The 14,472-nt window shown below is 37.5% G+C and overlaps 1 protein-coding gene across 3 annotated transcripts in view; it reads right to left on the bottom strand.

The window, feature by feature from the left end:
* Positions 1-14,472, bottom strand: part of LOC124170476 (erbin-like) — a 62,082-nt gene that overhangs the window by 24,258 nt on the left and 23,352 nt on the right. For 2 of the 3 annotated variants that reach the window (XM_046549197.1, XM_046549198.1), the window contains exons 8-10: positions 11,811-12,167; positions 9,291-9,523; positions 590-724 (exon numbers count right to left, since the gene is read on the bottom strand). In XM_046549197.1, coding sequence (XP_046405153.1) covers positions 590-724; positions 9,291-9,523; positions 11,811-12,167 — 725 coding nt within the window. The remainder of the gene's footprint in view (positions 1-589; positions 725-9,290; positions 9,524-11,810; positions 12,168-14,472) is intronic. The other variant, XM_046549199.1, reaches the window with a different exon arrangement.

Here is a 14,472-nt window from a genome sequence, read left to right as displayed (position 1 = left end):
GCTAAAATTTACATGATTTACCTTGAATATCCCAGTCCATTGATCAAGGATACCACAATAATATTCTTTACCACCCTTACACGCACTCATACTAGATGTTATTTCATCAGTAAAAAGGTATACACTTCCTAAAATATAGACCTATATTGGAGCATCATGTATCCTCCAAAGAGTTAATGTGCTTCTTCATGATTCACACCTGCACAAAACTGAATTATCTAAGGGAATTATGGAACATGGTAGCACTGCCTCTGGCTGGCTGTAGCATTACAGTACAGAAGGAAAAAAATCAAATTAAAGAAGAAATGGGCAGCACCCAATAGCTTATTCACACAAAAGACAGGCAGAAAAGCAAAGCATAGAGGTAGTTGTACTTAGGAAAAACCATATTTTGGTAGAGTTCACTCCAGAGAACTGGTAATTGTAGATAAATATGCCCATACAGCATAGTAAATTTAAATAAAGCCATTCACACTTGCACACACAGGGATAATATCAATTTCCAGGTTATTCACCAAACAAATGAGAGCATTGGCAGCAATTTTAAAATGTAGTTAAATTAACTAGTAAGCCAATATCTATTTCTCACCATGCCAGGGTCATGCACTTCATCATTTATAACACTAGCAGTAGTTTGTGCTTTGGTCACTTTTGCTTCTTTAATCTTGTTCTCTTGAGTCCCAGAAGGTATCCACTCTGCAACCACAGGGGTACCACCCTCTCCCTATAACATCAATGTTTGATCACTTGGCTATTAGCTAACTTTTTATGAGTTTCCTAATTAATATCCAACAAAGCATGGCCGTGCAAGAAACTATCCCTCCTCCCATTATCCCTACACAGGCAGACCCAAATATAGCACAATTCATAGGAATATAGACAGTAATCACGCAACTGCTTCATTAAGGCAAGCAACATTAGATAATATTGAAAGCTACTACATTTTTAATTCTATTGATATTGCCTGGCTGAAAACTGTTAATACAAACAGATATTAACTGCCACTAAATACATAAGTCATATCCAGGAATTCATGGGAGATAGGCAAAAATAAATTAGCAGAAGCAGAAATTACCCCATCATTAATGTATGATTCCATGCAAACTTGAACTAAAGATGACTTTTGATCTCTCACATTTTGATGAAAATTGGTTCATATGCTAGCCTCTCCAAAAAATAATGCCATTTAAAGACCTTCACAAATATTGAAAAAAACAGCTGAACAACAGTTTATGAAAACAGTGGTTTTATGCACTTATAAAATTCTTGACTTGACAATTTATTTGGAAGGAATCAACATAATTATATGTTTAATGACTCATAGTTTTACTATGTTATTTCGGTATATTACTAAAAGGGCAAGAAAATATACAAGAGGGTACTTAGAAATACTTGAAAGCCAGTGTTAACTACATCATGTGATGTGGTGATAAGCCACGAAAGAACCCCAGCATCCCAGACCTGTAACCAGAAGATAAATACCCCAAAAAGACACACATGAGTAAGTTCAGGATCAAAACTATGCCCACTGCATTCTATGCCATTAAAGGCATTGCCCACCACAATTCTACACTGACTGGAATTACTGCAAAGGCAGGTTTTCACTTAGAAGTGCTCAAAAGATTTTTCAACCCTCCTCTGAAAAGACATCACAAAATCACAAACAGGGCATCCTAAATTTTTGTTTTGAGTGGAGGATTTTTGATTTGGAATTTTTGTTTACATTACAAATAACTGCAGCAGTTCTTTTTCAATCATAGATAACATAACTGGAGAAAAACAGGGCAACCTCAATAAAACGAGACAGCACGGTGCTCAAATAAATACTCGCTATAGGGAATTGTCGCTTTACCAGAGGTGGAGCAATAACAGCCAACATACCTATTGTGAACACATATACAGGAACAGGATTGGTGCAGCGACAGAGAAATTTCTATTCGATAAACGTAAGCATAAATCCAGACGAAAGGCGATGTTTTTTCGCTTTACTAAATTTCATTAATTTAATAACAACTATTCGAACTATTAATATGCACCAAACACTAAAAATCATGCAAAGTATTGCTTTGTCAATCCATATGCCAATTAAAACCAACAAAGCCATTTTTCTATGTACTTATTTGTGCATTTACGTGATCATTCTATTATTTTGGTATTTTCCACTGAAAATTCAAGAAATAACTGGTGAAACTGTATTGTGGTTATTTCATGCCTCAAATACTTCCATTGGTGTATGTTTATTGTTCCTGTACCTTAAGCGGCAGTTATGTGAAATAATGTATCGCATTGGTTTCTGCAGATGAAAACGGTGGAAAGTGGTAGAATGATCCTGCCTCAGAAAGCCTTTTCTACCATCCAATGTATTATCTTCATTATCTACGCCAAAACGTCTACTAAGCTTGCATGATGTGATTCATTGCCGATATTTCAAAGAAAAGGTCCATTTTGAGTGTTACACCCATGACATCATTGAAATAATACACAGAGTGTATCCACAGCACTGCAATAAAAACGATTTGAATTAAAATTGGTAATATAAGAAAAGATATTAACGTGATATTATTTCACGAAAAATATAACACAGATATTATGCTGACGTCACTTAAGTAAAGCAAAAGCGAGCTGCAAGAAACTGTGACTAATATATCATGCATGGGTAATATATGCGACAAAGAAACAAAAAGGCTTACGCAACTGATGGACCCTGAGGCCAACAAAACTTACGCATATGAATTTATAGATTTAACATTCTCAATAAAGACTGCAAAACATGTAAAAGGAATGCATATTTTTTTAAATTCAATTAAGTAATCAGCTCTTCACATATTCCATTGCTAAGGTGCATTACCGGCCTCTAGAAGCACCATTGCAAGAAATACCTCATACTGCAAGGGTTTTGTCGGGGAGTAGGCTGTAAAATAGTTCCGTTTCGTTTACGTTATACCATGCAGGGGATACTTCTTAAGATATTCCGCTAGGATTGGAGTTCTATCTTCTACGACTTCCGGTTTACACCGCAGGCATCACCAGCAATCATGAAGGCAGATAACGCTTTCTTGCTTTGAATTAGTATTACCAACCTTACGAACTCTTGAAGTTCTCGACTCTCAATCTATCACTGAAATACTCCAATTTAGCCTTAAGCATAGCCCCTTTTTCAGTAGTTCCCACACATTGAAGTGGGCAAAACCACCCGAACAAAGCTCCTTCTAAGTCTTCATGATCCGCATTCCTCGGGCGCTTTTGTTTTTTTTTTAAATTGTGAAGAGCGAATAGGAAGATCTTATCATTTTCTTGCTTGGACGTGTTTGGTGTTTTTTTGGCTATGGTGTCTACCATGAAATGCTCTCTATTCACGCAACTCACAGACATGCGGGTATGCTGCCAACTGCTTTTTGCCACCCAAGGAACAAAAAAAGATCGAGTATTCGCCAATGTTAATGCCACAATATTTTCACCAAAATGAACAACTTATTTATCGAACGACAGTTTACTCCATGAATATGAGACAGAGCACCACGCCCTAATTTCATTTCTAACAGATCGCCAGCGGTTACAGAGATTAGGGACTCTTGGTGAAGGTTTTTTGGCAATGAAAACCCTTGCTATGGCGAGTGCCAACATCAAAAGGGCCTTGTAAAAACGAATTTTTTTACATGCTAATCATTGGGTCAATTGACGGTGCCTCGGCTATCTCTCATAATGGCAGGGGTCTCGCAATAGCCCGTACTCACTTTAACGAGGTTCCACTGTATACAACTACCTTACAACAATGAAGGTGCTTAGTAATGCAGAACAATCAATGACAGAAGGTTAGAAATTCAAGGACCTTTAAGGGGAATAGTTTTAGAGGTCACCAGGAGATTGAGATGATCAAGCATGCATGCAATTGTCATTGCTACAAGCTCTTCTGAGGTACAGGTAATACATATCTCCAAAATATTTATTGCCATTGAGAAAGGGAATAAAATTGGGTCTCCAGTCCCTAAAATTTTCATTGTAATTGTTCCCTCCATTAAACAACCATTCGTCAAAATTGGACTTTCAAGATGGTCAATAGGCCATTTTTGAAAGGGAGTGTCAGCAGTTTCATTATAAATGGTACCCATTTAAAGTGGATATCATCAATTCATTTACCCAAAATTACGGAGGATGATCGATAGAATTGTGAATCAAATGAAAAGAAAATGTGTTTTTTTAGATTAAACACTGTTTATATCAATGACATGAGCATATAGGTGCAGAGAAGCTTGCTAAATCCCCTACCAGCCAATGCTTCCAATTTTCAAATTTATGATAGAATTTTATGATTAGCCACATCAGATGATCCAAATTTTGTGAGGATAATGTACAGAGAAGATAGAAACCCCATGTCAAAGGGGGATGCAACTTCAAATCCCAGAGGACTAGTCCAAAAGAAAATTTTTCTCTCCCCATAGTTTATGCACTTCACTCTCACCATTTGAGGATCCATGCCTAGCAACAGGAATCACAGTAAGCAATTCTAATATAAATGCAAGTACAGTGGGCATGTGCGTGAAGAAAACATGGCCATATGTTACCACTTAGTAAATAGAATCATCAGTGCAAGAACTGTAACATGCAGGGATGAGAATAGGACCAGTTGCTCACGGTCCAAGATGACTTACTCAGACTAATATCAGGACTTCAGAGCCTACATACAAAAAGAATGTATTCTGTAAACAACCATGCAGGATTTCCATTAATAGTCGTACAAACTCCTGAGGCATAATGGCCATGCAAAATACTGCAAATAGTTCCAGATAAAATCTACTATTCACCTTAGTATCTGAGTGAATGCTGTAAGACTGACCATAGTGCCTTTAGTGAACAATCACCTCACAATCTGCTACACTTGTTCTCTCAAAATTGCCGAGAAAAATCACTGAAAGCCTTTCCCACAGTCAATATCACACTTATTTCATCATGAGAAGCTAGCATTCATCAAGGTATTGCTGAATAAAGGTAGGGAAGAAGAGTAGAGAGTAGTATGTATCTCAATAACTACAAGATATTCACACAAAAAAGCCCCGAAGTACAAGGTAAATATTCACTTATGAGAGACAGCAAAGCCAAATGCTGGATGGTATACCCAAAACACACAAAACTCATGCACTCTGAGAGCAATCAAATAATTAATGTGTTAATGTAGAACTTAGCTAAATAGTAGGCCAACATGTGTGGCTCACAGAAGAAATCAACCCAGAGGAACGCGAAAAAAAATTTATTGCATCACCATGAAAGCCTCTGTGCTGATGAAGTACTTTTAAGTAATATTCATGAGGTGTACTCTCCACACTTCGTCAAACCCAGTTGAATGGTAGTATATGGTAATAAAAGCTCAAATGTGATGTTTCCCATGCTACAAGGCCTACTGAGCAAATATATTAGTTTCCAAGGTTAGAGCAGCTCACTGTCCAAATTCCACTGGGTGGTCCTTGCTTATGGAAGGTGACCATTGACAGGAGCACTGGGTGATAGCCAGCATACTAGCCCAACCCATTCCACAAATGGAAAAGATTTTGAAGAGATGAACTGGCTTGACGAAGACATACAATAGGGAGATTTCCTATTATTTTTTTATTGCCTAAATCGAAAGATTATTACTCCTGGAGTACGTATTTCACGCTTTTAGATTTTTAAATGACAATATCTATTTTTCACGATTAAATGAAAAGTGAAAATTTTCAAGCGCGCGAAAACGCGACGGCTAAGTAGGAATGATGGGAAAAGTCCATGCGACGTCGTTTTGGTTTCCGCTGCTGCAAGTGAGGTGACCTTGGGGCGAGGCTCTGAGCGCTGATACAACGCAGGGTGCTAGCAGGTAGTAGAGTACCCAGCTATCAGGTAGCGCTTGGCTTAAATAAGGATTATTAATACCTTATCAAATGAAGAAAACTTTCCGACCTTAGCCAGTTTTAATAGGTGATTATTAAGACACATTTCCCAGAGGCAGTTGGCATGTGAAGAATATAAAAACTGGAGCTTCAAATGTAAAATTTTCAGTGTCACACAGTGGGTAGTGGAAATTCAAAACCATTGACAATATTGTTTCCACAAAGGTCATTAGAGTTGTTCAGCAGATATATCATAGATAGGGTGAAAACACTTGGAAGTGCACATGAATTTGAGGACTTACACCATTAAGGAATTGGTACCCCAAAAGCAATGTTTTCATTTTTACACACACCAAAATGGTTTGTAAAAGTGAACTGGAGCTGAAAACTCCATTTTCTTAGATGCAAAAATTGTAGAGGCAAAGATGCAATCATTCAGAGCCAAAGCTCATTCTTAAACAATTCAACTAACCACAAGCGTGAGTTCCTCTGCTAATCTCCTTTAAGGAAAAAAACTGTTTCTTTCTAAAAACTACATTTTTGATCAGTATCAAGCTTCCCTCAGTGGGAAGGGCTAGGCCAGTGCAGTAGCTGTCCCCCAGCGCTTGTAGCCTTGCTATTGACCTGAAAGCGATGGGCTATGCCAAGGAAAATAAGTGGTGAGCATGAAGCTTTAGAGGTAAATACCTTTACTCCAAAGGCATCTTGATAGGGGAATTTATAGGTTTGAGCTTTTACTATCATAGTTCACATGGTGAGAGTCCCATGTTAGTCCAGGAAACATGGTAATATAAAAGATGATTATAACAAACTGCATAGCAATAAGACAAGTCCCTAACCCTTGATAGCCATGCACTCCTCCGACCAAATTTGCTGTAAAACTTAAAATATACATTCACTTATGTACACAATCATTAAATAACATAACATAATCAATTAACTTAAGTTAAAATAAATAATATGAGCTAAGATTCAAAATGGAAAGACATTAACAATTGCAGAAAAATTACTTTCACATATATTTTAAAAATATGAACTTTGACCATCTATACTTTCACTCTGATATATTATTCCTTAGTTTTCTTATTCATACATACCTACATACAGTAAACTCTCAATTATACAAAGTCAGCAGGACCAGAAGATAGGCACTTCTTAATATTGAGTTTTATAATTTCAAACCCTTTTAATAAGTCGTGAAAAATGTTTGCTTTTGTTCCCATCATCCTTTTTTGGTCTTCAGTGGCCTTTTTTTAACAATTTCAGTGGTTATTTACAATAGACTATTTAAAAATGCTCTTCTTATTGATTTTATGCTGCGAAAGATCATTAAAAATCATACGACCCTAAACTTCCCATTCTTTATTGTTAAATATCTACGATCTTAGCGCTAAAGAAATTCCTGTCCATTTTAGAAAACGTAATCAAATAATATCTTGAAAATTTTTGTAAAGGAAATTTATCTAAGAATTTTGTGGACAGTAGCAAATAGCAACAATAATACACCCATAAGATAGATATTTGTTTCCAACCCCTACGACATTTTAATGGCAGCCTGCCGTTTACACCATTTGTGACGCCCTCTATTGCCCAGTGACAAGAAAAAAAAATAAGGGTCATAGCCCATTTCCAAAATAACCTTCCTAGTTTAATATTTGTAGTTCCTTCCATATTGTCAAGTGAATGTACGATCTTTTTAATTAGTTATTTTCATTATGATTCAGTTACAATCACAAATTACATAGGAATTGATTTTCTACCAGCGAATATTTGAATTCCTTTCCAGGCTCACCAACCGGCTGCCGTGCTCCATCATCTTTGCGGAGATTAAAATAGAAGACTTTTTATTTGTCATCAAGGCCATTGATGCAGGGTGAGGTGCCATGTTTATATAATAAGTCTCTCTTCTTTTATACCGACAGGAGCAAGGTTCCTACCAGTGGAAAGCAGGAGAAGCATCTTCCATTATCGGTATCTACTCCACTTCCATTAGCATCATTTTAAATACAGTGAAGAATGTAACACGAAAACTACAGTAACACGAAAACTTAGGCAAGAACGCTGAAATTTGAGCAATTTTATGGACTTGCAGTATTTTTTGGTATGATTCAATTGTGTAGGGTTTAAGTAGGAGTGTAAGAAATACTCCGCGCGACCTTCCTCACATGTTAAAAGTATTGTCGACGCAATGTTTACGAGTATGCACATAAATAGGGAAATTGTGCCAGTCACAATATTTTTACTGAACTCCTACTTCTCCCCCATCCCTACCGTAAGTTTTTAGGCGAACCCTTTCCCTACAAAGCTGCACTATCATTTATGATTTCACACTTTGATGCTCCACAGTCAGAAGCACTGATAATTTTGCTGCTTTCGCCGGAATAACTATCTTTGTTGACAAATATTTCGCCCTAGTTTGTATAAAGGAATTCCACTTGCTCCTGGGGACCGAGCCCAATGTTCGTAACTTCAAAACATTTCATTTTCATATTATCGAATAGTGCCAAGTATTTACCATAGGCTTTCTGCCGGGACCACAATTTCACTTCGTGTTATCAAAAATTTCATAATATCCTGCTTCATATAATCAAGAGTTTACTGTATTAGCTTTGATCGCAATCAGAAAAAATACTCAATTTTAAATGCAGCATGATAACTTTAGACAAGCCATCAAGTAGAAATAATTACTAGACTTTAAATCCAGGGTTCCCACTCTAACTACGTTATAAAATTCACGGTTTTTTCCAGGTTTTCACGGTCTAAATGTCATCAAATTCATGGTTTGCAAATAAGGCATTTTAGACAGAAATATTGATCACGTAACAATCATCGGCCACACGTTAACTAAAAATGTAACAAATGCAACAGACCTCGGTGGCTACGAACAGATGCCTTGAATGCAAAAACAGAAATGAAAGTGCTATCTATTATGACGTCACCTGTAGTTAGCAAAATTCAGGTCCTGCTAAAGGGTGTAGGAAAATGGAGAGAGCCGGGTGGCAGGGAAGTGATGGAGTGCCTGATTTTTTGCCAGGGTTAATGTCTTCCAATCGCAGGCTTAAGATCAATGTGCTGTCATGGCACACGGACCAATTAATAATTGCGCTTCGAATACTAGTGTGCAGAAAAATGCGTGGACAGTATCTGCACGTGACTCGACCTTAAAACATGATCGAAACATCGATTTTTCTTTTAACCCATCTATTGTTGTTCTACAATTGAGTTTGAGAGATTTCTAAGATTTTATGACGAAATTCACGGCTATTTCCAGGTTTTTTCACGGTAGACAAAATTCACGGCTTATTCACGGTTTTAAGGTTTTCACGGTTGAGTGGGAACCATGAACTCTGTAGCAAACTGACCAGCCTTGTTTGATGCCCCCTTCAATGAATCTCTAGGAAGGTGATGTAAGCATAATAGCATGCACCATACCTCTTGTTGATGAGGCAAGGCAAAAGAGCCTTGGCAGATTGGAGGTGGAGCTGCCACTGGACCATTGGTGGCATGACTAACTCTCTGCAAACTTCGAGCATGACGCGCCAAAGCCCTCAACTCTTTTGGATAGGGTGTTGGAGCTCTGAGAAGTCTACCACCAACATCCAACTCAGAATCAGCAGCAAACCTAATATGTCGTCTCCTAATTCTTTCTTCTTCACTCCTGGCATCTATAAAACATTTATGACATCCACTATAACCAAAATATTTTCTACTCATAAATCTAAGCACAAAGTAATTTTGCAAGCAGTATTATAAATAGAAGCAGGAATTACCTCAGTACAGACTAAATTTTGATAAAAGAAAACTCAAGTGACACTCAAACGCTAGAAAAAATTAAGTCACAAATTCCTAAGGACTAACTGATGAATGGTTAGGTTAAAAATAACGAGAATTCTCTAACCCTAAGTTTCTCTGGCATTTAAGAGAATTCTCCAACTTTCCTCTGACTTTGCAGAATTACAAAATTCTCTGACAATTCCAGGTTTACCCCAGTTTTTTTTCGGGTTTTCTTTAACAATCACCACCATTAAAGCAAGAAATAAAAGAAATTTCTTACTTTGTTCCAATTTTTACAAGAAATCATCCATTTTATGCTTTCACAGCATAATGTTTGTGGACAGTGAGCCAAAAAATAACCTAGACTAATGGTCTGATGAGAAACAAAGTACAAGGGAACCCCGATCTATCGTTCCCGCGTTGAATGTTTTCCTGCATTCATCATTCGCCGTTCCTGGTCCCAAATGAAGTTCCATAAAGGCAATGTAATTTTTCCCGCATCCATCATTCCCCGAAGTATCGTTTTCCTGCATTGATCGTTTGAAGATCGCAGTCCTATCATATAATTTTCCCGCATCCATCATTCGAAAAAATGAGACGAAGTGTTTACTCTGTGTCATTTATGGCTAATAACAACAGGCACTTAGTTTGAATCTTCCCCAGGAGATGAAAATACCATAGGGAGAAACTCAGTGCCTTGGGATAGTAGCACTCGCCTTCCCCACTCTGATGCTTTCCTCTTCTCCAAAATCAAACAAAAGGTCCTAGCTCGCCCAAGGATCGTATTACAAAGACCTTAGCTTCAAAAGAAAATATCAAGTTACACGAGAACACTAGAAACGTGTTTCACGCCCCCCTCTTTTCTCACCCACTGACCTTTTTCAGCCTACCTGCTTCAAAGTTCCCAGTTTTTGGAGGTCAACTGCTTCATGAATCACCTATTAGCCCAAAAGGTGTCTAACAATGAATTTTGGGAAATGGTACGTATTATACTTTTATTATATTGAAATATTTGTAATGTTCACGTAATTCAAAAAAGAAAGAGACCAAACACGACGTATTTCTAATGTTACTTAAGCATTTAAAGCAAGGAAATAGTTGGAAAAATACAATGGTGATTTCTGGCGAAACTCCATATCCTCATAGCTGAGCTTCTTGGCAGTTAATGTGGCATTTTTCCGAAAAATGGATATCAGGTTATTATAAGTTTTCAATTTTTGAGTTATACTATTAGTCTCACTTGTCAGAGCTACTGAGGATGGGATATCTTCTCAGGATATTTTGTTTCTCCCTACTAACAATCCGAATTCATCCACTCATCTGGCACTATGCTAATTACAAAAGAATGTGCCTTCTCTTTAGGACAAAGGAGTTGCAAGCCCAGCAACTATTGCGAGATGCGGAAACGTGGCATGGTGCCTGAAAGTGTTTTTTCGGACGTCGTGCAGTGATTTTGAAGCATTCATGCACACCACTTTTCTGTATCCATGATCATGCAGCCGCGAATGCGTGGTTTTCGTAACCAGTTCTTATATGGAGCCGTAATAATTTGAGTAAAACCTTGTTATCACAGCTACCTTTTTTTATAAAATGTATAGCCATATATTTTGCATTTTGTAAAAATAATGTGATGCCTCGACTACAATGATTATTAATCTGAGACTTAAGATCACTAAATATTGATTAATATTTTTTGAAAGAGATAATTATGCTATTTCCTATCCTATTAATGATGTTTATGTAAATGAAGGGGCCAAATGGACAAAATTTCCCACTTAGATTCAATCTGGGGCTGCGGGAATGAGAGGCCACAATTTCACCCACCAAAATAACCTAAAGCCTTTCACTTTCCTTCCAGAAACAAGTGGGGTAGCCAGGAATTTTTTTGCGGGGAGGGGGGGGTCCGAATCCAGGGGGAAATTTTTCGAACAACAAGGTACTAAGTAGAGGGTTCTAAACTAATTTTAACATTTTTCATTATCAAAAAAACTTGAGTTGTCAAAGAAATATTTTTTTTAATTCATGATTTTTCAATATTTTGTTTTCTTAAATGAAGGAAAGTAATTGTGTTTTTATATTTTGGGGGGTCCTGACCCCCTTGGAACTCCCCTCTCGCTATGGATACAACCAATATCAATTTGACTCCCATTAACCTCCTTAACTAAACCCTCCACTTACCTCCTTCAGCATCACCTTCACCAACGGGAATGTATCCAGGCACAACAACTTGGGGAGGTGTTCTAACTTCAGATGGTACAGAACAAGTTTGAGGTAACATAAAACAGGTAAGAACCCTCTGCCCAGTCAAGGGGTCAACATCAGGCTGAAGGGGAACCAATGGCTGGGCCTGATTGTCTGATAGCCATAAGGCAGCAAGAGATGAAAGCCCAAGCAAAGACACTGGTAAATTTGTCAGTCGATTCCCACTGAGGTTTGCCACTTTCAAATTGGCCAAATGACCAATCTCCCCAGGAATTTGTACCAGTCTGTTCCCTGCTACACTTAAAATGCTCAGGTTACAGCAGCTCCCAATCTCTAAAAAGAGAAAAAAATCTTCAAAATTAATAAATCTTCAAAGAAGATCAACAACCCACACAGCACATTATTATTACCAAATATTACCTAATTACATAGTCATAATTTAGTCATAGTCATTAGTCATAATTATTACTAAAAATACCTAATTACCTCAGAAATCATTAAATAGGTCAATAGCCATCACTAGTTCATATCAAAGGTACATCACACTCAGTATTAGTCCTTTTCTAAATTTCATGAATATAATAACCATGTAAATGATACCTATCACAATTCTGAAATGCTCGAGAACTAAAGTGAAAAAATTTGCATTTCTAAGGTAAGGACATTATTGGTATTTTTATGATGCAGTGTATTCAAAGAGCAATTAGCACACACCCCTTTCATATCATTTTGTTTTTCCTCACTAAAACAGACCGAGAATAAGAAAATGTGATATGAGTTAGGGATTCCAATCAACTTGATTTCTGAGATTACTGCCCTCTGTATTTACATAAATGATATCTCTGGAGTAAGTTTTGTGTGTTATTGTTACTGACCATTATAATACATTTTTAACCCTGAAAATTGAACTCAATATATTTACATATTTAACCAATATATTTACTCAAAAGGTGAACAAATAATCAGCTCACTATCATCTTTTTAGACCTCAAATTGATACATTCATCGCTGAACTTGACAATAGTATTTAAAATTCCAGCATAAGCCAAATTAGGTCAAGAAGAGCTAGAAGTTATACTAACATCCATCCATGCACAAGAATGCAATTTCCTACACCAAATCGATTCTCCATAACAGCAAACTTTTCACACTAGATTCACTCAAACTTCTCACATTGAGATAAAGGGTCATAAAAGTACACTCATTATATTGCACTCAGTTCCTCCTCCGATGACTCCTCCGATGAGTTGACTTTGACTACTGGAGAAAGGTCCACAGAAATAAAAGTGGTAACACCCATGCAAAAATACTCCAACTTTAATTCTTCAAATCGCTCCATCGAGCGTGCATTATGGATACTCAAGTATTTTCATTAAATCCAGCCTTACAAAGGAATCTCTTCAAAGGCTCTGTTAAAAGACCTTTTTTCATGTATGGTTGCACCCAGAGCTCAAACCCTCTTTCCTCACCTCAGGGTATCAACCCTCTTCTCAGGCTTGGATTAAACCCACTTCAAAATTATGTATGAGAATTTCTTAGAATCCAAGGCTTTTGGGAGCATCAGCGTATCACGCTTTGTCAAGCGAGCTTTCGCGACCGTTGCAGGATGCGTCATCAGGCAACGAATAAAAATGGGAAGGTGGATCTCATTCAAATACTTGAGGACCCTCCACCAAAAGCATCATCAGACAATCAATGAAAGTTGGAAGGTGGATGTCAATTTTACACGCGCCAACCCTCCTCACTCCACTGGAGTGGTAGGGAGAATAGGTAACCCTGACGTCAGAGGATCTCTTAGCCCTATCCTTGAGCAGTAAACGAACTCCCCCCGTTGTGGTTGTTGAGGATAGGAGAAATGGTGGTTAACTCAGCCACATGTGGAAGAGTTGGAGACAGCCAGGATGTGTAACAAAGATTCACCAACTCACAACACCGCAACTGGGGAGAGTTCGGTTGCCGCTCAAGGACAGGGTTGAGAGATCCTGTGATGTCAGGATCACCCATTCCATCAGCCAATCCGATGGAGTGAGGAGGGTCAACAAGTATATTAATGACATTCACCTTCCAATTTTTATTCATCGCCTGACGATGCATCCTGCAATGGCCGTGAGAGTTGGCTTGACAATGCTGCACCCTAAAGCCTCAGATACTAATGAATCTTGCTGCAAAAGCCTACAGTTTGAAATGATGAATTTCCTCCAAAAAATTAAAATCACATAAAAACTGAGCATGGTTTCAGCCCGTAGAACCATCATCAAGACCTTCCTAATTACGTTCATAAGTGGGGAAATCATGGTTGGTTCTCAAGTTTCAAAATACTTATGGGAGGAAATATTTCAATGATTATACATTATACATGTATATTATAAAGTCTTTAAATACTTCCACAAAATTCTGATAAATACACCTATGTAAGTTTTATGTAAGGCTGTTTTCATGCAATTGAAGTCCCGTAAGATGCATTGGGGATTGAATTTAATTTTAAACAATATGTACATAAGGGCAAAATTTGAAGACAGTCCTATCCACTCAAAAACATAAGTATGTATCATATATAGCAGACTCCCGGTTACCTGGCTGCAGTTTATCCATGTTGTGGCTTATCTGTGCATGAGTTTTACACTTCCTTGATGTTTTC

This window comes from Ischnura elegans, chromosome X (assembly GCF_921293095.1).
Source record: "Ischnura elegans chromosome X, ioIscEleg1.1, whole genome shotgun sequence".
NCBI classification, from domain to species: Eukaryota; Metazoa; Arthropoda; class Insecta; order Odonata; family Coenagrionidae; genus Ischnura; species Ischnura elegans.
This window is presented reverse-complemented; position numbering and strand designations above follow the sequence as displayed.